The sequence below is a fragment of the Culex pipiens genome, chromosome 3 (genome assembly GCF_016801865.2).
Source record: "Culex pipiens pallens isolate TS chromosome 3, TS_CPP_V2, whole genome shotgun sequence".
In the NCBI taxonomy this organism is placed as follows: Eukaryota; Metazoa; Arthropoda; class Insecta; order Diptera; family Culicidae; genus Culex; species Culex pipiens.
This window is the reverse complement of record NC_068939.1, coordinates 40286066-40312160: the sequence shown is the minus strand read 5'-3', so window position 1 is coordinate 40312160 and position 26095 is coordinate 40286066. Positions and strand designations below refer to the sequence as shown.

Genomic DNA, 26095 nt, shown 5'->3' with positions numbered 1-26095 from the left:
TTTGTACAATACATACCATCATCTTCCATCGTTCTACGTCACGCTTCGGATTAAAATGCATAAGGAAGCAATATGGTTTTGTATTCCGTGCTATGCTACAGCAAATATCTGTTGAAGACACATTCTTGCTTTTACGCCACAATTTTTTTGGAGATTTTTTTCATTCATTTTTGGACATCTTTTTGTTTTATATGACTATTTGTTTATCTAAAATATCTAATTGTACTCCTTGTAAAGATGTGTACCGTAAACTGGGGTCAATCGGGACACATGGGGCGAATTGGGACAGCAGTTTTAACCATGTTGGAGCACAATATTTTGATTTTTCTGGTTGGTTTCGGTTAGAACAGACTCAGGCCAACAAAATGTGTACATCCATTTCCAAATTTAAAAGATTTAAGTGCTCTAAAAACTGCTGTCCCTATTCAGACTGTAGTCCCGATTCACCCCAGATTACGGTAAGTCAGAGTTCAGGATGCTGCACAACCTGGTACTGTTTTTTTTCAACTTCTGATTTTTTATTTGACAATTAAAAAAAATCATCCACAATTTTTGAATCAATTTTTGATGCAGCTTCAAACCTACATACAGTACTTGCTTGGTAACTAGGCGTTGCTTAACTGGGCTGCTGTTTTAACTGTGCGCTCTAAAAAAATCGGACAAACAAAACAAACCGAAATGACCGTGGGGTCAATGAACGCAAAAATCATGTTCAATAAATAAAACAACTTAAAAAAAAAATATGTCACAATTCAAGAAATATGCAAAAGTAAGCATTGTAAATAAATTTGAGTAACTTTTATGTTTATATACACAGATATACAAGTGTTTCAACAATAATTATGTACCTAACATTCGGAAATATTTTTTTATGTTTATCATCAGTAAATTCGTAATTTTTCGTTCAGCGAGCAGCATTTGGTGACTGGGTAACGTTCTCAGCCCAGTTACCGAGCAAGTACTTAATATTACAGTCCAGACTCGATTATCCGAAGCCTCGATTATCCGAAGTTTCGATTATCCGAAGGTTTGTATGGGACTTCGGATAATCAAATCAAGAACAAAACATTTTTTTCGTTTTTTTTTCTTTTTCTTGTTTTAAACATCAAATTCGAGTTCTGCAACCCCATTTTAGTCAAATTTGAATAGTTGATTGCCTATTAAATAATAAAATGCATTTTTTCAATATTTCAACACCGCCATATTGGCCGCCATCTTGGATTTAAAAGTTTTAAATCACTTTAACGTAGTTTAGGGGTCATACTTAAGCTCGACAATAAAAAATTAGGCATCGAATTTTTTTTTTTCGTGATTCGATTATCCGAAGTTTTGATTATCCGAAGTGAATTTTTTTCGAGGCCTTCGGATAATCGAGTCTGCACTGTATTATGTTTTAAGTCATAGGTATTTTTTTGTCATTTAGCGGTAAATTTTATTCGATTAAAAATATGTTATGAGGTGAAAGTCCCATGCATAAAATATTTTTGAATAGCAACCAACCAGTTCAACATAGTCTCAAAAGAAAATTGCATAATTTGTTTTCAAACCGAACAATTTCGAAAAAAATACAAAGAGATACCTAAAACGGTGCACTTTATGAAAACATAAGCAAAGTAGTTTTTGAAAACAAATTGTGTTTGCAGGTAAGCTTAACAATATTTTCTATGACCAATTTTTTTTCAGAGATCATCAATAATTTATAACTCCGTTACCAGATTTGGCACCATCCTAAACGAAAAATATTACCTTTTTAGTCTCCTAAAAATATAAAAAATCTCGAAATAATTAAAAATACGTTGGGAATTTTTTTCATGAGAAAAAATGAAATAAAAAATCGGATTATTTCCGTGAACGCAATTTTTATAAATAGTGCAGAAAATAATCTAAGATTTGCCAAAGGCACCACATCGATCAGTATATCCACAGACAAATAGACGTAAATTGTTGTCTGTGGTATAAATATCTATTCACAAGATTAAGATTGACCTACACGTTTTACTTCCTCATCCGATGGAAGGGACAGTGACAACATTACTTCAATTCAGACTGAAAAAGTGGCATAACAACGAAAAAGTGGTAAGTTTGCAAATTTTTAGAAGTAAATTTACACATTTTTTCTGATATAAAAGGTGTTCTTATTCCCAGATGTAATGATTGTTTTTATTGTGTAGGACATCAATCCAAAGTGTGATTGAATAAACGGAATAAATATGAAAATGCAACACTTTGTAGATGATTTAACAATAAAATGTAAAGGATATGAATGAAAAAGTTGAAGAACATATTCGCTTTAAAATACTTCTTAAAGCAAGAAGTTAATGGGATGAACGAGCAGCTTTAAGTTGATAAATCTAGAAAATAAATGTTGATATGAAAAGTACAATATCAAGCGAAAACACGATAAACTTACAATAAATTTCGTGGCAGCAATCAGCGTAACTCTCGCGGTCAAATCCAATCCTTGAAAATACTCAATTTTGTAGCAAAATCCCATTCCTTCCTGCAAAATCCTTCCCGCCATCTTTCTCTCCCGATCGTGCACGTAAAACGTTTGAGCCCCGCAAAATTTCGTCCTGTTCGTAATCTTAAACAGCAATCGTCCGTCCGAATCGAGCACATCGAACCGATTCTTCAGCGACCAAAACTGCATTTCCACCGATCCCAACAGCTGACCCGTGGCATCGGACACGGAAATGCCCTTGTATGGCGCCAGAAAGCACCCGTCGCAGTATTGATCCATACGAAAGTGCAGCACCTTCGAGCCGTATGCGTTCGTCGCCAGTGCGATATTCGGACCGCAACAGCAAAAACCGTCCAGTTCACGGATTTCGTACAGTACTTGGTCCTGCTCGTCGATGATCTCGTAGGTTGGTGAGGTGCAGCAGGAGCACTCGCGTCGTTCCCGGTACAGGATGGCTCTGGATCGGAGGAGTGGTTCTAGGCCAGACTGGCACGCTGATTTGTCACATGTTGGAGAAGTTGAGTGCTGGGACGACCGTGGTTGGCTTGTTTCAACAGTTTCAACCAGGAACACCTGAGGAATCTTTAGGGAGGTAGGTTAAAATTGAACTTATTAATGAGGACTACGCACAGTTTTATACCTTGCTCGGTTCCTCTGGTGCGACTTTGTTTCTCATGGTGTTAGGACATTGCAGGTCGAGCTGAATCTCTACTCATAGCGGGTATACATTTCATCGAATTTGTTTAAAATAATCGATTGTTTGACAACCTTGGTGCAAATTTAAAATGAGATTTTAGATAACAAATTGAACACAGCTAAAAATTACTGAATTAACGGGTATTGATTTGATAAATAACAGGCAAATGAAGAAACTAATGTGAAATCCATAATTGGTTAAGTCTACTAAATGATATCTAAATATTTAGCACATTTTATACTGTGCAATTGCGTGCAGCACACAACTAATAATCGCCTGATAGACAGCATTTTTTTTTTGTTCATTCGTATAAAGCATTTAATGTAGCTTAGAACTCTAATAAAAATAAATAACTTTATTCACCAATAAATTGTATTGATTTTGTCTATTTATCCAAAAATGTTTGATGCCAAATCATAAACATTTACTTATCAAAGATCTGTAAAATCCTTTCCCTATAATTTCAAAATCGGTGAATCTGGAAGTGTTTTTCATCCAAATTTTAAACATCCGACCTTGAAAAGTTTAATGAATTCCAAGTTATCAAATAAATTTTGGCAGTTCTGCCAGTTTATCAAAATGTATGACTCATCTGGGATGATACAGAATCGAAAATGTTGAAATTGAAAAAAAACTTTACGTATGGTTTTGTGAATCCCTGAGCCAAATCTTGAATCAAATTAGAAAAAAAACATTAAACTGGTGTTATATTCATACTTACAAGTTACCGTACCGAAATAAAACAAAATATAAAAAGGTTTAAACTCGTTTTCAACGAAAATAAAAAAAAGCAATTGATCCAAAAGAGAAAACTAACAAAGATTTATCTCTCGATTAATGCCGCATAAAATACTAATCGATTTTTAAATACTATTTGCCATTGTTAAAGAAGCATAAAATACATTTTTAAGTTCAACGGTACCCATTCCTCCACCATGATTCAAACTCAACACTTCGCATCGATTGTACTTCTACTCGTTCAAATCATTCCCACCTGGTGCCAGCAGTTTTACGGAATCTCCCTAGCCGGCCAACAGCAGATTGGCAGGAAAAAGCTGCTAATCCACCACATTGGCCAGTGTTCCGACCACAAAGATCTTCCCATATTCGTGCCGGACATGCGGATAGCTGCGCTCAATTCCACCACCAGTGCCGTCAGCGGAACTGTCCACTTCCGGGAGGACTTTCCCACCGGTTGGGACGTGGTGGTGTCGATTCGGAAGTGCGACAACTTCCGACCGGACGCCGATTGTCGTCCCTTTATGAACCACCTGGTCAGCATGAACCAGTGCACGATGAGTCGACTGTTTGGTGACGTGGCGTACATGAAGTACTTGAAGAACTTGCAACCGAGGGCGGAGTGTCCGTTCCGGAAGGGGAACTATACGTTTGGGGAAACTGCGGTGGACGATGAGTTGGTCAGGTATGGTTGAATTCGGGTACTGAACAAATCGTGAAATAATTGATAATATAATTTTCGAAGGTTTCTACCAGGAGTTGGTGCAACATATTGGACAATTGATATGATTGGAACGATTGATCAACGAGTGGTGCTCTGTGTATCGGTGCAGATGAATGTAAAGCCGAAGAAAAATGTGAAGAAAGTATCCTAAATTTTAGTTGAAATTTGAAGGCACTACAATATATGTAATACTTTACACAGAATGAAATCCGATGGTAAAATCGCATGCACAAGCATGCACATCACCTTCGTCAAAATAAACACTTAATATTACACACTGCATGTACATTTTTTGCAAATACAAATAAAAGTTGCAACCGACTGGATTCAAACCCAGCACTAACAGTAAGGACTGGCGCCTTAGCCCACTCGGTCATCAGACCGATGAAAAGCTGTAAGGATAAACGCATATATGAGCTTGACATTACGGTCAAGTAGGTTTCCCATACTGATGGACTACATATTTCAGGGTGTAAAATCACATAAAATTGCATAAAATAATGCAATATTTATTTTACAGGCCTTTTACACGCAGCTGGATTACTACTTTTTTAGCTGTGTAGGTATGTTTGTCTTCCTCATTGTGGAAAATCTCTGAAATCTCTCTTCATAGGTGCAGTTTGTCCAATGCCTTCGGATAATCGAGTCTGGACTGTATAAGTCAATATTAGGGTGGTTTAATATGTAGAACAACTATTTTGTGGTCACAATCAAGCCTCAAAACAACCTAGTAAAATTTTGGAGTGATCTAAGCAGACCCAGCTTTCCGCAAGCATTTCAATTCTGAATGGGAATTTGCATGAAAAAGCAAGTTTTTCGTTATTTGATTTTTGAGTTTTCATTTTTTTATTTGTCCATTCTATGTCAAAAGAAGCAATTTTGCGTCATTCGTTTTTCCAGCTGGTCATACAAAATGGGTATGTAAATGTATAAAATTCTGTAGGAAAGTGATTTTCTGATCAATTTGGTGTCTGCGGCAAAGTTGTACACACCAATTTTTTTCGCTGAAATTAAGAAATTATTTACTGAATTTTTCATCTACTGAAATTTCAGTAAACGATTCAGTAATTTAGATTTTATCGAATTCTCAGTTAACAAACATTTATCACTCTCTCAACTTATTGTCAAAAAAACTGAAATTTCAGCAAAAGAAACGTAAAATTATTTTGCTGAAAATTCAGTAATTTTCTTGTGTAAGTTTGACAGATCATTTGCTGAAGATCCAGCAACCGTTGCTGGTATTTCAGTTATCAAAATTTAATTTTGCTTGTCATTTAAAATGTTTCCAGTACTGTTATTTTTACATTTTCTTCATCAATCCTCCAAACCTAAAAAACAGGTTGTTAGCATCGAGGCAATTGTTATTGACATTTTTCTTACCTTTGTTTCTAAAGATCACAATACAAAATTAAAAAAAAAAGTCAAAGTAGTTATGTCACAGACATAACCGGAATGGCGTAGACTACGTAAAGTTTTGATATGTGGACACAGAGTTTTCCATTTCTTAATTTTGATGAATTAGCTAGACACTTGAAATACATTAACGGAATAAGATCGTGAATGCGAGATGGACCCCCCGACACCTAGAAAATTCAATCGAACCGTGTATGTACCGGTTGTTGAAACGGAATTTATATACGATTCGAATTGAATTCCGATAGAGTTGACTTTTACTAGAAAGAGATGGCAAATCTAATGCGAACAAAACCGCAGCTACCATGTAAACATACTTTGAATGTGTTGATAAATCTTTGACTAGACAACATCGAATGGAGGAAGGAAAGAGAAGAACGAAAAACGATTTTTTCGCGAACCGAATAAATGTTTGGTAGCAGAATGAGGGGGAGGGAGAGGGGTTGAGGGCGAGAGCAGCCTCAGAAAGCTGTGCAGTCCGTCGCCCCCGAAAACCAAAATTTGTTCCTGAAATTTAAACTGTAATTATTCATTGCGCTGCCTCGCCCCGGGTGGGACGAGGGACGGGGAGTGAGGCAACTCCGAAGAGTTGGGAAGTTTAACAACTAGAATTTGGAAGTTTCACAACCACGGCTTGACCCACGAGAGGTAACCTCATCTTGTTGATGCCTCGTCCCGGGTGGGATGATCCAAACGGTCCGGCCATCGAGAGGAAACTGGCTGACGGTGACGACGAGAAGGCGATGCGCACTTCTTTTGCAGTTCTGGTCCCTCTCTCTCCTGCTGCTGCTGCTCTGGTCTCTCTCCTGCTGCTGCTGCTCTGGGCTGAGCTTTCCTGCTGCTGCTGCCGGTCCGACGTCTGAGACGTGAATGATAGAATGGGCTCTGGCGCGCGTTCTTATATATGACTTCCCCTCCTTTTTCGCGACCGACACTCGGTCGGTACTTGACATTCCCGTCCGTGAGTGGGAAGCGCTCATTTTGCTTGCAAAATCTCTGCATTTTGAAAACATTTTAAAACATTGAATTGTTTCAATAGTAAAACTATTTTGCCAACAATGAAAGTTTAATAGCAAATTGCTAAATAATTTTCGAATCGAATGGAACATAATTCGTGTCGATTCGATTAGAGGGAAGGAAGATATAAGCGTTTGACGGATGACGCAGTATTCCAGGGCCATCGGCCCGGGTTTTTTGGAATGGCACCCCAGTACCTTCGACAAAGACGTAGTCTACGTCAAAACACAACCCATTTGAAAGGGGATTTCCTCTCGGTATAGCATCGAAACAATAAGTCATAGTGACATTTCAGTTTGACAGATATGCAGTTACTGATTTTTCAGCAATGTTTTTGTTCATAGGGACGTGGCGTTACATCGTGCTGCCATCTGGTTTTTTTAAGTGCAAGAGTGGAAAAGTGCTGAGTCATCGTCTAAAAATAGACGGCGTCCTATCTCGCCCAGCAAAATGAAGTCGATAAAGTAGTCGGTTTCGATGAGAAAAAGTGGAAAACGTGGTCTAAAAATAGCGACGCCATCCCCCTATTGCCCAATTTCTGCAAAAGTGATGATTACTGAATCGCATTGAGTTATTTATTTGATTGAAATGGCAATCCCAAATTTGACGTGTAGATTATAACCGTGGTGTTGGGGTAAGCGTGGTTGCCTCTTACCTAGTCGGCCTGGGTTCGATCCCAGAAGGTCCCGGTGTCATTTTTCGAGACGAGAATTGTCTGATCACGCCTTCCGTCGGATGGAGAAATAAATGTTGGCCCCGGTCTAACCTAGGAGGTGTTAGGTCGATAGCTCAGTCCAGGTATAGGAGTCGTCTCCCTGGGTCCTGTCTCTGTGGAGTCGCTGGTAGACAGTGGGACTAACAATCCAAAGGTCTTTAGTTCGAATCCCGGGGTGGATGGAAGCTAAGGTGTAAAAAGAGGTTTGCAATTGCCTCAACAATGAAGCCTTCGGACACCTAGTTTCGAGTAGGAATCTCGCAATCGAGAACGCCAAGGCAATGGTGTAGAGCAGCGATTCTCAACGGGGGTACCGGGCCTACTTGATTTACATGGCAGGGGGTACCAGCCTAAAAGGAGGTTGAGAATCGTTGGTGTAGAGCGAATAATTTGATTAGATTTTTGTTATGATTGGTACACAAAAAAAAAACCCCAATTTATTTAAGCTAACTTTTAATCACTAAAAGTGGAATTCCCAAAATACGCTTTTTTATATTTTCGTAATTTTTTTTACATATTTTAGGAGACTATAAAAACATCTTTTGGGCCATATTGAGGGAAGGTATTTGCCGATGGGCATCCGAAAAGCTTTTTAAACTTATTGACTTCCAGTCATTTTTTAGACGTTGTTTGCGCTCTAGTGTCAACAGCATTCAGTTTAGAACAAAACAATGTTCTACAAAGTTTTTCATTTGTACAAAATCTACAATTGCTCCATACATAATTACAGTGAATTCAGAGAGAAGTGGTACTCTTTGGTGAAATCTGTACTAAATAAATCAAACGATCAAACCATTTACAATTTCTGGCCATAGTGCGTGATGGTGCAAAATCTGGTTTAGAGAATATCGATAAACTAGACAAAAACATCTTTAAAAATAATGTTTTGAAGCAAAATCAAGTTTGCAATCAAGAAGTGCTTTGGGCATTTTTTTTAAAGTTTAAGTTCCTTCCTCTGAGAAAGCTTTTGTGGGTTGTTTTGTGGTTTGTGGCTTAATTAAGATCAGAAAATAGCTGTTCTAATTGAATTGGAAATTTTTTGAAGATTTTCCTTGAGATTTTCCATACAAACGTCAAGCCACCGTATAGTCAATATCCATCGAAGTAAGCGATATACAATCAATGTTTACACCCTACACAGTTTTTCAATATTTTTTAAACAAGCCAAATCACACTCAGACAGAAACCAGACAGTATTTTTTATTGTTGTAACTTGTAATTATTCATAATCCAAAAGATTGGCAATTATTCCAAAACGATTACCAATTTTAGAAAAGAACTCAGTTCCATGCTTCACCAGTTTGGGCAGCACTGTGGAGTAGTGCTCGTTAAACACGACCTAAAAAGTTAAATTCATGTTACCTTCTAAGACAAAATTGTGTAACGAAACTTCTCACCATAAACACAAACATGACCACCACCGGAAAGATCAGCTTCACCACGGTGCCCACGACCCACGCAATCACGTACCAAAACGCAATGGCCGAAACGACGAAGATCATACAGCAAAACAGATCATCAAGGGTTTGGAAGTGCCGCATCGCGAGTTTTCCAAGGGTAGCCCTTATAGTGGTCTGAGGATGGAGTTTATAATCAGGATTGTTTAATGATTACGGTTGGAGCTAGCAACTTACAGCCATTGTTTCTCCTTCCATTTTATTTGAATTTGGATAAGTTACAATTTTTAACAAACATGTAAAATTTAGAACGTCTGTCAAACGGTTACCCAACTCACGGCCCACTAGATTCCTTGGCCTTCTTGGGTCGTGAGTTGAGCTGTATTATGAAACACAACACCATGCGGTCTCCAACCTTCCCAGTTGACTTGACCTCCCAGTAGGTGTTTCCGGAACCCGGCAAGAGCCGCGTCGTGTCGTCCTCCACTATCTGGTCCTTAACCACGTAGGTTCCCTTCCGGAACGGGCACTGCGCCTTCGGTGAGATGTTGCTCATGTACCGGCCATAGATGGCGTCGGTGGCGGCCAGCATGCTGCAAACGTCCGTGTTGGCGATGTTGCTCAGGAAGGGCCGGCAGTTGGCCGAGGCACTGAAGCTGTCGCACTTTTTGACGGTGGCCGAAGCTGTCCACCCGTTTGGAAAGTCCTCGTGGAAGATAACTTCACCGTTGACGGCATAATGGGTGCGGTTATACGGCGCTATCTGGAAGTCGGGCATGTAGATCGATAGATTCTTGTGGCCAAGGCACTGGCCAATCCGGTGCACCACGAGGCGCTTCTTGACGCCCATGCCGAAGCCGTCGCCTTTGAGCACATCCATGAAGTCAGCGGCGAGGATCGACTGGATCGAGATCAGTAGGAGAACTGTGATCAGTGTACGGTTCATGGCTTCAAACTGGAGCATTAATGCTGGTCACTCGACTTAAAACATTGGTTAGGCGTGATTCAAAATGATCATATTTATCTAAACACCGTGAATAATTGTAATTACTTCAATTAAACCAATAAGCGTTTAACTACAAATATTGCGTTTTCTTGATCATTTCCTCCCAGTTAAAAACACTGAGGTCAACTGCTATGCAAAATATTATGTGGTTGTTATGAGAGGCTTGCAGCACGATTTTCCAATCGTTTGATACATGTGGAGATAAATACCTGAAAATATATTGTGCAATCATTATCACTTTCAGTTAATTGAACCTGACCCTTATTTGTCCCCAAATAAAAGCTAGCAAACCAGAAATGACCTCACCGAAACACTTCATTGTCCATAACGACATCGTTGAATCGGTACACTCCCTTCCGGAACGGACACTTGAACACCGGACTCGACCGGTTCAGGAACGTATTAAACACATCGTCCATGGAGTTCAACACTTGGCAAACATCCCCGAAAGCGACCTTCGAAGTAAACGGTTGACACTTCCCCAACTCACTGCACTGTTCGATCCAAACTAGTCCCGAGATCCCGAAACCTTCCGGGTAAGCCTCGTGAAACCGAATGATTCCGCTGACCACGTAGTGGGTCGTGTTCAGCTGGACGATTTTCGCATCCGGAACGAAGATCGGCAGCTTTTCCAACCCTTTGCATTGGCCAATTCGGTTCAGAAAGAGGGCACTCCGGTGACTGTCGTCGTCGGCGCCCAATCCGGTTCGGATTCCGTGCAAATGAGCGCCGTGGGTTTGGTGAGGTTGGAAAATGATCAGAACTAGCGTTGGGAGCGACGCGATCATCGTTGTTATGGTTTGTTCTGGTTAGTGCAGATGAGGTTGCGAATGGTGATCAACATTTTTTCGACGTTGAGTCATTTATGTGTAATTGTTGAGGCTAATGAGTTTTTAAATACAGGTCAGATCGATTTTCGGAAGATCTTTTTTGAGTTTTTGGAACAATTAAATTGTAACAAATTTTGCGTAATAAAACCCAAACAAAATTATATTTAACAGGTAGTTATTTCTCTTAATCTAAAATCCTTTTTTTATACTCATAAGTCATAAATCATAAGAGAATCTCTCTGAGATTTCGGTTATTCGATTTTTTTTTTGTAATTTTTTAATCTGGCTGAAAGTTTGTTGGTGCCTTCGGTATGCCCAAAGAAGCCATTTTGCATCATTAGTTTGTCCATATAATTTTCCATACAAATTTGGAAGCTGTCCATACAAAAATGATACAAGAAAATTCAATCTGTATCTTTTGAAGGAATTTTGATCGATTTGGTGTCTTCGGCAAAGTTGTTGGATAGGGACTACACTGAAAAAAAATGATACACGGTAACAAAAATGTGATTTTTAAATTAAGTTTTTGTCACTCAAACTTGGTCAATCAAAATTCCTTTAAAAGATACAGATTTTTGAATTATTTTATATCATTTTTGTATGGACAGCTGTAAAATTTGTATGGAAAATTATATGGACAAACTAATGATTCAAAATGGCTTCTTTGGGCATACCGAAGGCATCAAAAAAGTTTCAGCCGGATTAAAAAATACAAAAATTAAAATTAATAAAAAAAGACCGATTTCGTAGAGAATTGCTCATAAGTCATGAGTCATAAATCATCAGCCATAAGTCATAAGCCATAATTCATAAGTCATAAGTTTTTGTTTTTGTTTTTTTTTCTTTTGTTTTTGAGAGGCCATTGAAAATACGTACATTTTAAAGAGAATTATAAAATTAAAATTATAAAAAATAAAATTAAATTTATGAAATTTACTGAGTTTTTTTTACTGGGTATTGTTTACGCCCACTTCATAGAGATTGACCTTCTTTTCAAAAGATTTAAAGATTTTTTAAAAGAAAGAAAATTCATAGAGATTCTCTTCTTTTTAAGACTGATGTTTTGAATATATCAAAATTTAATGATTTGAAGATCTAATAAACCAAAATGTAAAGAAAATCTCTGAGTTTTACTAGAAAATCTCATAAAAATTAACATTTAAAAAACGACAGCAGCAAATATTGCATGTATGACAAAAGGTCGAAAGACATAAGGTCGAATAAACAAACGGTCGAATGCCAAAAGGTCGAATGGACAAATAGTTGAATGTACATAAGGTCGAAAATGGACACAACGTCGAAAGGACAAAAGGTCGAATTAAAAAAACATTTGATAAAACAAAACTTTTGATGTGAGCCTAAATACACAAATATTGAAAAGCAGCCATCGAAAGGTATTTTGAACGTTTTTCTTTAATTTCACTTCTATATTCATAAAAATGTAGAGGTCTTCTGGTTGTTTTTAAAAATAAAATAAAAAAATACCCAAAAATATGTTAGGAGTCGGACTTTTTTTTTGCAGAACTGCTCATGTTTGAAAGAATAGAAAAACTCACAAAAATATTTTGACAAACAAGACAAGGTTGTTTTCAAAAATAAAAATAGAGGAAGGTGGGGCAAGACGACCATATGGGGTAAGAGGAACAATCGCTCGTACGGTCGTAATTTTTACAATTTTGATTATTTCCAGTATGAGGAATTTTAGTATGGAAAAAATTACGAATTCCTGCAACAACATATTTTGTTGGGAAATAAATACATAAAAGTACTTAAAAACTGATGAACAATTGTCAAAAAAATTGTCCAAACAAAATATAGTGATATTATGAAATTTTACTATTTATCATCTAAGTAATATTTTCGTAAAAATGACCAAATTATTAATAAAATATTATTATTTAATTTAAAAATGACAGAAACGTTTCAAATACATTTAAATCTGATATATCTAAGGCTGGTACAAATATTTTTAAAAGTTTTTGTCACCCCCCCCTTCAAAATTGGCCCGAAAAATCAGGGGGCAAAAAAAATATTTTTACAATAAACTTCAAAATTTCAATGAAAATTCAAGTGCAACCAGCTGAAATCAAATTAAAATACATTCCCCTGCGTTTAAAATCATTTTTAGCATGTTTGGGTTTGTTAAAAAATATTAAGATTTTTTGAAAATTTTCGATGCAAAATCTTTTTTTTCGATACAATTTTTGTTTTTGTCAGATCTTAGATTTTTTGAAAACTAATGATTGCAAAACAACTGAACTAGTGTAAAATGCATTTTAAAACACTTTTTTCATTGAAATGTGAAGACTATGGCTTGTTATTCAAACTTTTATATTTTTTATTTTTTTGCCCCCCCCCCCCTCCCTTGACCTTGGCCAGGGCCGAGGGACAAAACTTTTTTAAATATTTGCATCGGCCTAAGTGATAACAGTTCAATTGTTAGCATATTAACTTGTTGTTTCATTCATTGTTCCTCTTGCCCCAACGGGTTGTTCGTCTTGCCCCACTAGTTGAATAGAACGAACGTAAAATGAAAATTTTTAAAATCAATTTTTTACATTGAAAAACTGGATTTTTTAAAAACTTGTTCTATCAAAGTTTTAGTCAAGACCTGGAATAAGATGAACTTTTTTTTAAAAAAAAAAGGAACTGCTCAAGTTTAAAATAATGGAAAAACTCACCAAAATATTATGACAATCAATAAAAGGTTGTTTTTAAAAATAAACCAAAAACTTGAAAAAATATTTTCGAAGTCGAACTTTTTTTTGTTGGAAGAACTGCTCATGTTTGAAAGAATGGAAATCTTCTCAAAAAAATGGGTTGGAAGTTATTCTGTTTATTTGAAAAAAAAAAAAGATCATTAAAAGGATGGATAAATCAAGGATAACCTCACAAAAAAATCAGATTTTTGTGAGAAAAAATTTTATTCAGGATTTTTTTAGAAGTTTATAATTATAATTATTTGTTTCATTTTTTCACATTCGAATGTTTTTCGACCTTTTGGCATTCGACCTTTTGTCCATTTGACATTATGTCTTTCGACCTTTTGTCGCACATTCCCAAATATTGTACAGTAATGAAGCTAATAACAGCTGTACTAATTCATCCATGTGCCCCAATTTGCCCCAGATGACGGTACTTTGGCATTATATAATTCTGAAAAGGGGTAATGATGAGAAAATGGTTTTTAGAATCATATTACAATTATAGGCTTGTTTTATTAGTTTTGATTTTTTTCGAGTAAAACCTTGAAATATTACGAATCATTGGAAAGGCAATAAAACAAGTTTTCTTTTTGTCCAAAAAATCAAACCATGGACTCAGAAAAAAATGTTTTTGGAAGGTTGCTGAACACGACACATTGAGGGTTTCTGTTGTCATCGATCTTTATGAATTTTTTTCTGAGGTTTTGAAGAATTTGATCAGTTTTTTGAGTAAAGTTTCTAAAAGACGCGGTTCCGTAATTTAGACAGATATTTCAAACTCGTGCTAAACATCGAATAAATGATTTTTAATATAATTCTCAACTATAAAATTTTCAAAAATAAATGTGTGTTTCATAAGTTTATAGGATCTTTTTCTTCTCTAGAAATGATCAGTATGAATTTAATAAATTTAAAACTCTTCGCGGATCTTTGAATAACTCGGAGCGTTTGGTATGTCCACGACTCCTTCCTCCCCTGATGATTCTATGAAATATGGTACCGAATCTTTGAAAAATACAACCAAACCGGTATTTATTAAAACATTTTTTTAAATGTACCCCTCTCCTCATGTTGCCAACAATCCCACAAATTCGAACCGATGAGAAATCCCTCACAAAGCAACAGGTTTTCCACGAGAGTCCCCAAAGTGTTTACAAACAACCAGCCGTCCGAAAATGGCGCTTGTTTATGGATAGTGCACCCCCTTATCCCTCCCAACCTGGGGCGCATGCCCCAACTTCCGGCCCCCTCACTCGCCACCGGACTGCTTGTAAACAAACCGCGTTCTGCATGGAGCCCGCGCACGTGGCTCCAAAGACGCACGTGCTCGGCACGGCACATGTGTTGCATTTGTTTACATGCCGTGGACATGCTCTGGCACGGCGGGCTCCGGTGCGCAGGACTGACCGAAAATGGCAAATTCCTTTATCTGACAGGTTCCTGGGACTGTCACAGGCTCTGGAACTTCTTTTTTTTTTGGGGAAGAAAAGCGCTGGCAAGTTGAGTGAAAAAATGGACGCCATTGTTGAGGCTGGCGACGAGTTGTGAGTGAAAATTGGTCAAAATGGCGAAATTCTGGCGTGGCGGTTGTTAAAAGTAACGGGAAACGGAAGTTACGCACGCTGGACGGTAGGCGGTGGCCAATTTGACAGGAGCTGGGGGATTTTGGGCGAATTTTCGGCTAGTTGCTCCCCAGAGGGGTTGTGGTCGAGATTTTTCCACTTGCCAGGGACGAGCGAGGACGGAAGTTGATTTTCGCTGGATGACGTCCGGCACTGTCCGGAACCAGCAGCAGATTAGGACAGGACCGAAGAAAAAGGTCGTGAAAGACGACGACGGTGGCCACAACCATGTACATACGGAATAGTTCGGGTTTCATCGCTTTTTCCGTTCTGTTAATTTTTGCAATCTCGCTTACCCGTAGTGCAGATGAGCCAACAACAACAATCAAGTATAGCATGTAAGTCTGTGTGTCACCTTCTTCTTGTTTTTCTTCGCCTTGTTCCCCAATGACCTAATTACGGAATTTCCCGTTTTGCAGTGTCCAGGGCTGGGCGGAAAAGCTGGGTGCGGAACTAGCATCCCTAGGAGATTTTATAACTAGAAGAAAGGACGTAGAAGATGTGAGTTTAAACCCCTCCGAAAAACCTCGTCCTTGACGGGGGTTCTCCAGCAAGAATGACACATCACATTATCGATTTTTCTTCCTCTTTCATGGCATAATGGCGTAACCCCACAAACACAAATCATCCCAAAATCCAATGCGGACCCGAAATTTCCCCCAAAAACAGAGTTTTAAACAAGCACAAGTAGTTAGCAAAAATGGACAGAAAATTGTGGAAGAAATGGCCAAGGACCTCAAGTACATGATGGATGCCAAAGTGAGCGCCGTCAAGGTAAGTGCGGACTAGAAAGGGGGGAAATCACTTTCACTTTTTTGGAGGATTATCGATTATTTTTGCTCGCGGTTGGTTTCTTTTTGTTCGCGTGGTAGCACTACTTGAGAAAAAAAAGCAACGAACCTCTATGCGACGACATGTACAGGAACCGTTTTGCTTAAAGTTTGCGAAATTATGCATGCCGTGTGGCGCAACATTAGGTAGAATAAGGGAGGCATTTTGTGTGGAGACGTGTGACCCGATTTGAAGAGGTGTGTTTCTAGATAATGCAGTGGGTTTAAGGGCGAATTGTGACTAAAGCCAAAGCGAACGTGATCGGAATAATTCTTGGGAAATGTTTAGCCAGATTCGCATTTTTTTTTAAATACTTGACCGAATAACTCGAAAATAAAAAAAAAATGAGACTCGGCAATCCGTTATTAGTTAAATCTGATAAAAAAACAAAAAAAAAACTTTCATATATTTAGTACATTGAAGCAAATAACCATTCATTGGAGCAGGTAATACAGTCATGCCCCGGTTTTGTACGCCTCGGTTTTGCACTGCCCCGGTTTTGATTCCTACAGCTGCCTCGGTTAAGCACGGCCCAGTGCTTAACTGAAGCACAGAGCTTATGGGATTTTTGCTATATGGGAGACATTGGCTTTAAACGTATGAAAATAATGTAAACATCAATTTTTTTAGTGTTTTGGAATTGGGATGATGTCAGCTATCCGTTAAAATTATAATTTCATGTAAATTTTCACAAAAATACGTATTTTTCCTGTATTTTGAAAATGCAATGTTTCTCGAAAAAATACTCAAAATTATTGTTATTGCAATATGGGTATCAAATGATTGGAATTTTTCATACATTTCGAATGTAAAACCATTTTTTTTAAACACTCAAAATTTTCACAAAACTACGTATTTTCGAAAAAAAATACTAAAAATTTAAGTTTTTACAATATGGGTATCAAATGATCGGGATTTTTTCATACATTTCGAATGTAATAATTTTTTTTGAAAATACTTGAAATTTTCACAAAGCTACGTATTTTCGAAAAAAAAATACTCAAAATTTCCGTTTTTACGATATGGTTATCAAACGATCGGGATTTTTGCATACATTTCGAATGTAATAATAACGTTTTTTAAAAATCCTCAAAATTTTCACTAAACTACGAATTTTCGAAAAAATACTTAAAATTTCAGTTTTTACAATATCAGGATTTTTTCATACATTTCGAATGGAATTGTTTTCAAAAATACGTAATTTTGTGAAAATGTTGAGTATTTTCAAAAAATGTTGCTATTACATTCGAAATGTATGAAAAAATCCTAATCGTTTGATACCCATATTGTAAAAACTGAAATTTCGAGTATTTTTTTTCCGAAAATGAGTAGTTTTGTAAAAATTTTGAGTGTTTAAAAAAAATGTTTTTATTGCATTCGAAATGTATGAAAAAATCCCGATCGTATGTTGTAAAAACGGAAATTTTGAGTAATTTTTCGAAAATACGTAGCTTTGTGAAAATTTTAAGTATTTTAAAAAAAAAAATGTATTACATTCAAAATGTATGAAAATATCCTGATCGTTTGAAAACCACATTGTAAAAACTTAAATTTTGAGTATTTTTTTCGAAAAACGTAGTTTTGTGAAAATTTTGATTATTTTCAAAAAAATGTTATTACATTCGAAATGTATGAAAAATCCCGATCATTTGATACCAATATTGCAAAACAATATATTTTTGGTTTCTTTAGAGAAAAAAATGCATTTTCAAACTACAGGAAAAATACGTATTTTTGTGAAAATTTTCATGAAATTATAATTTTAATGGATAGCTGACATCATCCAGATTCCCAAACACTATGATATTTTTATGTTTGCATGATTTTTCATACGATTATAGCCAATGTCTCCCATATAGCCAGAATCCCATAAGCTCTGTGCCTCGGTTATGCAAGCCCCGGTTTTGCATCCCCCATATGCGGTGCTAAACCGAGGCATGTATGTAACTTGATGTTGAATCACTCGTTAAAATTAGTGGGTCACCATGCGCCTCCATGAAATAGTCAACAATCAAACTTTTCAGTGAAGACGCATGGTAGATTATTATTTGAGTAACATTATATAGGCGATCAAACGTCAAAATTACCCACCACGCTGAAACTTGGGGTGATGTTTACATTATATCCTAAAGAGAGCAAATCGGTTTGAAATTTGAAATTGATTTATTTTATCGTCAAAACGAAATTTGTTAAACATTATACCATTTTAAGGTAAGAAATAAAGAGCTTAATTGATACAAACAAAAATATTTTTGTGATGGCCGATTTTACCTGTGCATTATTTGATTCAAAATTAGAAAATTTTAAAATCCACCAAAACATAATTAATTAGTTGAGAAAGTAAGTTATTTAAGTGGACTAATGTTTTTTTTAAGTCACTTTTACCATAAAAGCAAAACTCTGTCTCAAAAATTTAAATTGGATTGATTTTCAAAATTATCAATCTAACCTCAGTCTCGCGTTTTCAATCCGGATCTCACAATTTTCAATGAAAATGGTTACTTAGCAAAAAATTCAAAAAGTCAATCGATAATACTTTTTATTTCTTACCTCCTGTTTACTTTTTTTAATCCAAAACAGTTTTCATAAAAAAAATCATAAAAAAATAGTTTTAACTCCCCTTTGCACTTATCGCGCAAAAACGCAAACGTAACCTTCCAACAAAGTTCTCCTACGTTTGTTTTGGGGGCCTATTGTTTCTAATGAAATTTGTCGCCTAGCATAAATAAATCATAAACGCATTTTTTTAAGCATGGATTATACCAAATTAAAAGAAAATACAGTTGTTTAGATTTTGTAACATAATTTAATGCCGATTCCTTCCCCTGCCAGCGCATCATGGACACCGCCGAGAACACGGCCATCTCGTACGACGAGGAACCGGTGAACCAAAGCTTCCAGTACTACAACGCGAAGGAGATGATCGAACCGGGCGAGATCATCACCACGCCGATCCCGATGATCGACGAGGACCCGGCGGACATTACGACCCCGATCCCGCCCAAGGAGATCGTGCTGACCAAGAAGAAGCACTTCTTCAACGAGGCGGTCAACACGTCGGTCAGCTCGGTGCACGTGCCCACCAATGTGTACGATCGAGGTGGGTATTCTGCGTTTGTGCTTTTTGGGAGGTGGAATGGTTTTGACTGATTTTTTGATGATCCTTCCAGCGACCGAGGTGATCAGGGCGATCAAGTGGTCCGAAGCGTTGGATTCGATCTTCTACAACAACTACATCGGCGATCCGACGCTCACGTGGCAGTACTTTGGCAGCTCGACCGGCTTTTTGCGGCAGTTTCCCGCGACCAAGTGGGAAGAGGATCCAGTCGATCTGTACGACTGTCGGCTGCGCTCGTGGTACATCGAGGCGGCCAACAGTCCGAAAGATGTTATTATCCTAGTAGACAGCTCCGGTTCCATGACCGGCCAGCGGAAAGACATAGCCAAGCACGTCGTGTCCAACATCTTGGACACTCTCGGACCGAACGATTACGTGAATATATTTTCGTTTTCCGAAGAAGTGACCGAAGTTGTTGAATGCTTCAGTGAGACGCTGGTGCAAGCAAACATGGGTAATATCCGAGAGCTGAAGCTGGGAATGGATCACATCAAGACGACTGAGATCGCGAACGTGTCGGCCGCGTTGACCAAAGCGTTCGAGCTGCTGGAAACGTTCCGGGAGAGTCGCAACGGAGCACGCTGCAACCAGGCGATCATGCTGGTCTCGGACGGCGTTCCGTACAGCTTCGACGAGATCTTCTCCGAGTACAACTGGAAGGAGCTCCCGTTTATCCCGGTGCGCGTGTTCACCTACCTGATCGGTCGCGAAGTGGCCGACGTGAAAGAGATCAAGGAAATGGCCTGCAAGAACCAGGGCTACTACGTACACCTGAGCACCCTGGCGGAGGTGCGCGAAGAAGTCCTCAACTACATACCGGTCATAGCGAGACCGTTGGTGCTGAACAAACGTGAACATCCGGTGGTGTGGTCCGAGGTTTACGCGGATGTTGAGGTAGGCACTTGCTTTCTTCATCTTCCATGGTGATGTTAATGTTAGTTTTTTTAAGGATCCCAAAATGACGGACTGGCTGTGGGAGATCAAGGAGCGGGCCGAGCAAAAGGAGCGCTTCATTGACTATCGGAAGAATCGGGTAATTTTCTTCTCGCCGGAGGAACAGCACCGCCGCATGATCATGAAGCAGCGTATGGTGAGTAGATGTTATATCTAGACATTTTTAAAATTGGTGTCAGTAAACGCTTAAGTTACGTCGAAGTATGTTGATTTAGGATCCCTGAACATGCTCCAATCGACGAATAAACCGTCTTCTCTACTACTGTTTTGAGCAACTTCTGGCCTATTCTACCACCTCCTATCATTGCATTTAGCCTATCTAATTTTTTCATATTTTTACAGTCCCTTTTTTCAATTTTGTGCTCGTTTTCACAATTTCTGCTATACTGCCCATAATTGAAAATTCGGCTATTATGCCAAATCAAGTATTCCGAGAAAAACGCGTTTTTGTGTTTGTGACAAAGTCTCCGTCAAGGCAATTTCCCATAAGAGTGGCATATTAGTAGTTTGGCAGCCAAGTCTAAACATTATTTCAGTAAAATTCAAGGTCCAGAAGATGCGTTGGAACGTCCTCTACCAGCTGGTGCTAATATCTCGTTTTTCCTAAAAGTGGATATTAGCCGTTTTTTCAATGGTGGGCAGTATAGAACACAAAAGAAAAAAGTTGAATTTTGGAATGTTGAAAATTTGGTAGGTTGAATATTACCTCTTTTTTGAGTAATATTAATTGCTGAATGTTGAAAATTGTGAACCTGATCAATATTCATCAAAAACTGATGAAAATTCATCATTTTCTGGGGTAAAATTAATCAATTTTTTGACACAAAATCTGTCACCATTTCCTGATGAATATTACCATCATTTTTTTTCTGTGAATGGAACCATTAATATTTAAATTGTAAAAATCATGCTTAAATCACCTTAAAGTGATTGGTGCCTTCCTCAGTACCTAAGATCCGGCCTCTGAAAAGTGTATAAATAACACTTAAGTGCTTGTAACTTTTGATACACAGCAAAAAATCCGATGGAAAATCGCATGCAAAACATGCACATCACCTTCGTCAAAAAAGACACTGAATATTACACGCTGCATGTACAATTTTTGTATACACAAAAAAAAGTTGCAACCGACGGGACTCAAACCCAGCACCTACAGTAAGGACTGGCGTCTTAGCCCGCTCGGCCATCAGACCGATGAAAAATGGAAAGGATAAACGTATATGTGAGCTTTACATTTTGGTCAAGTAGGTTTCCCATACTGATGGGCTACATATTTTAGGGTGTAATATTACACAGAATTTCATAAAATAATGCAAAAAATTATTTTACACCCAGGCCTTTTACACGCAGCTGGATAACTACTTTATTTGCTGTGTAGGGTTGTCAGATCTTCAATGTCTTGGACTCGTTAGAAAGGCCTTTTCAATACACAGCAAAAAAATGATGGTAATATTCATAAGGAAATGGTGACAGATTTTGTGTCGAAAAAAATGTGTAATATTACATCAGGAATTCATTAGTTTTTGATGAATATTCATCAGGTTCACATTTTTACACATTTTTTTATGTAATGTTACTCAAAAAACAAGGGATATTCAACCTACCAAATTTCCAACCTTCCAAAATCAAACTTTTTTGCTGTGTATCTTTCTAAAAATAAAATATAACATTACAGGTTTTCTTAAAAAAAACACCCTTTTTACAATCTTGTAAAAAAAATTTAAAATCGTTTTTAAGCATAACTTTTGAAGTTCTTATCTAAGCATAATGGTATGGAAAATGACCTAAAGGACCTGAAGACGAATCTAAAAACACAGATCCGGACAAAATCGGTCAAGCCAGTTCCGAGAAAAGTGAGTGAGGAAAAAAACTATACGTTCATCCACACGCACAGACATTTGCTCAGAATTTGATTCTGAGTCGATATGTATACATGAAGGTGGGTCTAGGAGGTTAAATTTGGAAGTTCATTTTTCAAATGATTTTATAGCCTTTCCTCAGTAATGTGAAGAAGGCAAAAATGCGTAGAGGCATAGTCTGGGACACTACAAAAATTACTGCATACTTCTTTTTACCTAAGATATAGGAAATGTTAGTAAAAAATACAGCCATAGTTGACCCCTTAAAAAATTACATTTTTAAAACATTGTCACATAGGGGACATAGGGAGCGTTCTTTTATTACGTAACGCGAAAAATCGGACTTTTAGACCCCCTCCCCCCCCCCTCGTAACAAAATTTCCATACAAATTTTAAAAATTTTGTATGGAGCGTAACACGGCCTCCGACCCCCTCTCCCCCCCTACTGCGTTACGTAATAAAAGAACGCTCCCATAGACCCATTTTAAACCTAATAAGCGGTCGTGTTATTCTTTTTCTGTTACACGCAGAAAAATGTTTTGTAGAATCAGCCTGTACGAGGTTTGTTTCAACAAAAAATTTGTTGAATAATATCAACGCCGATTTTGCTTTGAAACAAACCTTGATTTTCTCAATTCCACAAAAATCTATTGTTGTTTTGAAAAAGTTGCTTTGACGTTTAGCGTTGATTCAACAAAAATCTTGATTTTCAAATCAACAAAATGTTTTGTTGATTCAAATATGCCTTATTTTTCTGCGTGTACAAGCATTTAAAAAAATATTTCCCAAATGTATTCTCATCAGACGAGAATGCATTGGGCCACGCCCATTTTCTATTTTCAGCTTAGTTTTTTTTTACTTCCAGCGCTCTTTTGGGTCTGCTTAGTGCTGCTAATTGTAATGAAATTTTAAGCGAACACTCACGAAAAGTGAGTTACTTCAACAGGTGCTGCTGGCGGTGTTGGTGGCCATCCTTTGTTCTTTATTTGCCTACGCTTTTCGCTCGGTTTTTTTAGCCTCTGATTGGAATGGGTCGGCAAAAGTCAAACGTCAAAAGACTTGGCGCGTTTGATTTTTTTATGGCGCTTGCTAATTATTTACATATTTCGGGATTATTTTTCAAGTGAGTGACTAACCAATGTTTGAAATCGTTAGCGCAAGTGAAAAGATATTGATGGTGACTTTCGTTAAACAGTTAAGCTCTCATCTTGCGTGTGGATGTGTGTGCCAACAAAATGATGAGAAATGGTCTCACAAAATAGTAATTATGATCAAAAGTGCATTCAATTTGATCTTTTTGGCCAGTGAATAGCATAAATTTGCGTGCGGGGTTAGGTTGTATAGGGGTAAATTTGATGATTGTTACGAAAAAGTCGAAAAAATCCGCTCTCTTTTTTTTATTTAGCCGCACCATCTTACACTTGATTTTTTTTTCTAATTACAGAACCAGGACCCATACTCCAACACCCAAAAATACAACTTTATGACGACAGTTTCGATGCCCGTGTTTGACCGTCGAGAAAATGCTGTAAGTATGCTTCTGTCGACCCGATTTCCTTACTCTCTTTGCAGGATCCCCGCGAGCCAAACCGAGGTAATCTCATGTTTCCAAAATGCAACTCAACAATCTTTCTCACCATGAACCAGTCGAAGACAACGCTACTATCCTTTCTCTTAAGCAACAACGAATATCAAACTTAACTCTCATCAAACCTTTGATTTCATGCTTGTTTCTCTTTTTCTCAACATTTTTTTTTGTTTCGTTCGTTGTACTGAAACTTCTTCAACAACAAAACCACAAATCTTCCTGTACAAAAAAACAAACTACTACTCTCGACCAACCAACTATGCCTGTACCTCTTGTCTCTGTACACCAAATCAAACCAAAACCCAACAAATATCAATCAATCTCAAAACACTAAGAACATCACCGAAGACATCCTTATCAATGAGGCGTACTGGGTTAGGATCACACGTGAGGTACTTAAAATAAGCCAAAAAACAACTGAGGATTTGTAGCCAAGTATATATCTTTTTTGATTCAGAAGCCAGTGTTTTAGGGCGCCAGTTTTTTTTTCTGATTAACATATTAAAAATATTTAACCACCTAGCGAAACGGTTTCACTTAGACATTTGGAATCCAGTCAGATGATTTGAAAAAAAGTCAAAATTTCAAAAATAAAACCCTAAAACCACTTGTTCGTAGACAAGAAATTTCGGTTTCGAGTTTTACGTCGGTACTGATTAGCAGATCGCCCCAGATTATTACACGTTGAATTTGATTGGTAGTGTTTGACTCGTGCGTGTGCTAGTGTTCAACAGTTCATAGAAAAAGGTTAAACTACATTTTGGTTCTGTAGGGAAAGTGCGCCACAGTTTTGCTAGTATCTCGTTTATTGCCAGAGAGTGCGTTTCATATTACAACTATATAATCCATTTTCGAAAAGGGTGATTGATAAGTACCCGAAATTAGGGTTGAACTAAGCCTTGGGCGTCTTTGGCGTAATTCATGTTACTTATCAATCGACCTACGTTTCAATCGGTAGAGTATTATAATCAATAGGTTTACCCTCCAAAAGCGTAAAACCCTCACCCAAAACCAGTTTTCAACTTAGTTTCAACTTAGTCCATAAAATTCTACGTACAAAGAATAGAGTTTTAGATCAGTCCAAGTAAAGAGTATTTTTTCAACCCCATTTCTCCGCAAGTAGATAGAAACGAAACTATTCGTTTGAAATTCCCAAAGTTTATGTTCAACTAAACTCCAAAACGTCACACCGTCGAGAAGGAACCTACAAAACAAAACAGTGTTTGAAACTGTGACAAAACATCGTACATCAATTTAACCATTTTTCTCCACATTTTAGTTTGCCTGCCGTAGTTCATACTTTTATTAGCAAATTTTCACCTAGCCCTTCAACCTTTTGCATTAGTTTGGGATGGATTTTGTTTCGATTCGAGTTTTAGCATTTTCATTTTCCGTAGCCACCGTTTCTCACCATATAACCAAACTGCTAGCCATTGATTAGACTCATTTTGAAAGACAAAACAATTACACTTTTGATTAGACTAACATTGTTGCCTTGTGCTCCACAGACCAGGGTGGCGAACATTCTCGGCGTGGCTGGTGCCGACGTGCCCATCTCGGAGATCAAAAAGTATCTCAAGCCTCATTTGGTAAGTTATTTTTCGTTTTATATTTTGTAGTGGGAACGCATGGTTATTCGTTAGAACCACCACACGGAAAAAAGTCAATTCTCGAAATCGTGAGTTGTGTTCATGAATTTGAGATCTACGAAGGAATATATTCAAGTTTATAGTGCAAATGCACCATACTCATCAATAATTTCCCTCGTATTTCTCAAATTCATGAACACAAATCACGCTTACGGGAACTACTTGAATTCTGAAAACAATTACCAACTAATTTCGAAATTTTTGTTTTAGCTCGGTGTCAACGGATACGCCTTCATCGTTACGAATAATGGCTACATTCTAACGCACCCCGATTTCCGTCCAGTTGTAAGTATTTCCGTTAAAAAAGTGAATATAACAATCCAATCAACAGAATTGAATTGGAAACTTGCTATACCATGCGCACCCCCTTATTTCGCTACCCCCACAATAACGCATCGTTGCTTAAGAAAGATGATTCCGAAATTTACAATTAAAAAAAACTCCTTCATTTGGAAGGTAGCTAATCCAACCATATTCAGAAATGTGGCTTAAAAGGTGCTTTTATCCAGATTTTTAACAACCAGGATATTTTTTTAAATTCCAATGAAGTCTCATCAGCTTATTAGATCGTTGCAAGATCATCAAACTGCATGGGTCGATGATTTTACTTATTTTAATAAATATTTTTTTCCACAGTTTTCAAAAAAAAAAAAAAATTGCAAAATTGGTAACTTTGTCAATAGAATTTTGGACAACTTGTATCATTGTTCAAAAGATGGAATTTTTGTTTTTTTAGCAATACTTACAATTTTACTCTGCCCATTTTATTGC

At 37.4% G+C, this 26095-nt stretch overlaps 6 protein-coding genes across 11 annotated transcripts in view; 2 read left to right on the top strand and 4 right to left on the bottom strand.

Moving 5' to 3' along the window:
* Window positions 1-2151: 2151 nt before the first annotated feature.
* Window positions 2152-3319, bottom strand: LOC120424868 (uncharacterized). The gene is made up of 2 exons (XM_039589123.2): window positions 2411-3319; window positions 2152-2351 (listed from the first exon to the last, which is right to left on the bottom strand). Exons 1-2 carry the CDS (start codon window positions 2738-2740, stop codon window positions 2316-2318), a joined length of 366 nt encoding a protein of 121 aa, XP_039445057.1. The 5' UTR covers window positions 2741-3319; the 3' UTR covers window positions 2152-2315.
* A 774-nt stretch (window positions 3320-4093) lies between these two features.
* Window positions 4094-4877, top strand: LOC120424857 (uncharacterized). The gene is made up of 2 exons (XM_039589110.1): window positions 4094-4581; window positions 4642-4877. The coding sequence occupies exons 1-2, from the start codon at window positions 4094-4096 to the stop codon at window positions 4769-4771; spliced, it is 618 nt and encodes a 205-aa protein (XP_039445044.1). The 3' UTR covers window positions 4772-4877.
* A 4066-nt stretch (window positions 4878-8943) lies between these two features.
* Window positions 8944-9493, bottom strand: LOC120424864 (uncharacterized). The gene is made up of 3 exons (XM_039589118.2): window positions 9400-9493; window positions 9163-9339; window positions 8944-9104 (listed from the first exon to the last, which is right to left on the bottom strand). Exons 1-3 carry the CDS (start codon window positions 9418-9420, stop codon window positions 8985-8987), a joined length of 318 nt encoding a protein of 105 aa, XP_039445052.1. The 5' UTR covers window positions 9421-9493; the 3' UTR covers window positions 8944-8984.
* Window positions 9494-9496: 3 nt separating this feature from the next.
* Window positions 9497-10108, bottom strand: LOC120424858 (uncharacterized). Its single transcript, XM_039589111.1, has one exon. It carries the CDS (start codon window positions 10106-10108, stop codon window positions 9497-9499), a length of 612 nt encoding a protein of 203 aa, XP_039445045.1.
* Window positions 10109-10238: 130 nt separating this feature from the next.
* LOC120424859 (uncharacterized) lies at window positions 10239-10956 on the bottom strand. The gene is made up of 2 exons (XM_039589112.1): window positions 10475-10956; window positions 10239-10377 (listed from the first exon to the last, which is right to left on the bottom strand). Exons 1-2 carry the CDS (start codon window positions 10954-10956, stop codon window positions 10239-10241), a joined length of 621 nt encoding a protein of 206 aa, XP_039445046.1.
* Window positions 10957-15183: 4227 nt separating this feature from the next.
* The window catches only part of LOC120424828 (voltage-dependent calcium channel subunit alpha-2/delta-3), a 31828-nt gene continuing 20916 nt past the window's right edge, over window positions 15184-26095 (top strand). For 4 of the 6 annotated variants that reach the window (XM_039589053.2, XM_039589051.2, XM_039589050.2 and 1 more), the window contains exons 1-10: window positions 15184-15663; window positions 15745-15826; window positions 15995-16099; window positions 18989-19256; window positions 19327-20168; window positions 20224-20364; window positions 23532-23615; window positions 24011-24067; window positions 25184-25264; window positions 25535-25609. In XM_039589053.2, coding sequence (XP_039444987.1) covers window positions 15554-15663; window positions 15745-15826; window positions 15995-16099; window positions 18989-19256; window positions 19327-20168; window positions 20224-20364; window positions 23532-23615; window positions 24011-24067; window positions 25184-25264; window positions 25535-25609 — 1845 coding nt within the window. In that variant the 5' untranslated portion in view covers window positions 15184-15553. The remainder of the gene's footprint in view (window positions 15664-15744; window positions 15827-15994; window positions 16100-18988; window positions 19257-19326; window positions 20169-20223; window positions 20365-23531; window positions 23616-24010; window positions 24068-25183; window positions 25265-25534; window positions 25610-26095) is intronic. The other 2 variants (XM_039589054.2, XM_039589052.2) reach the window with 1 other exon arrangement.

What these genes read in the sequence shown, in the direction of transcription:
- LOC120424868 (XM_039589123.2), bottom strand. Translation starts at nt 2,740, where the DNA reads ATGGATCAATACTGCGACGGGTGCTTTCTGGCGCCATACAAGGGCATT. An exon ending in TTGCTGCCACGAAATTTATT is followed by an intron (nt 2,352 to 2,410) that starts GTAAGTTTATCG and finishes TTTATTTTCTAG; the next exon opens with ATTTATCAACTTAAAGCTGC.
- LOC120424857 (XM_039589110.1), top strand. Translation starts at nt 4,094, where the DNA reads ATGATTCAAACTCAACACTTCGCATCGATTGTACTTCTACTCGTTCAA. An exon ending in GTGGACGATGAGTTGGTCAG is followed by an intron (nt 4,582 to 4,641) that starts GTATGGTTGAAT and finishes TAATTTTCGAAG; the next exon opens with GTTTCTACCAGGAGTTGGTG.
- LOC120424864 (XM_039589118.2), bottom strand. Translation starts at nt 9,420, where the DNA reads ATGGAAGGAGAAACAATGGCT. An exon ending in TGGAAGGAGAAACAATGGCT is followed by an intron (nt 9,340 to 9,399) that starts GTAAGTTGCTAG and finishes CTCCATCCTCAG; the next exon opens with ACCACTATAAGGGCTACCCT. An exon ending in TGGTCATGTTTGTGTTTATG is followed by an intron (nt 9,105 to 9,162) that starts GTGAGAAGTTTC and finishes TTAACTTTTTAG; the next exon opens with GTCGTGTTTAACGAGCACTA.
- LOC120424858 (XM_039589111.1), bottom strand. Translation starts at nt 10,108, where the DNA reads ATGAACCGTACACTGATCACAGTTCTCCTACTGATCTCGATCCAGTCG.
- LOC120424859 (XM_039589112.1), bottom strand. Translation starts at nt 10,956, where the DNA reads ATGATCGCGTCGCTCCCAACGCTAGTTCTGATCATTTTCCAACCTCAC. An exon ending in ATGGACAATGAAGTGTTTCG is followed by an intron (nt 10,378 to 10,474) that starts GTGAGGTCATTT and finishes ATATATTTTCAG; the next exon opens with GTATTTATCTCCACATGTAT.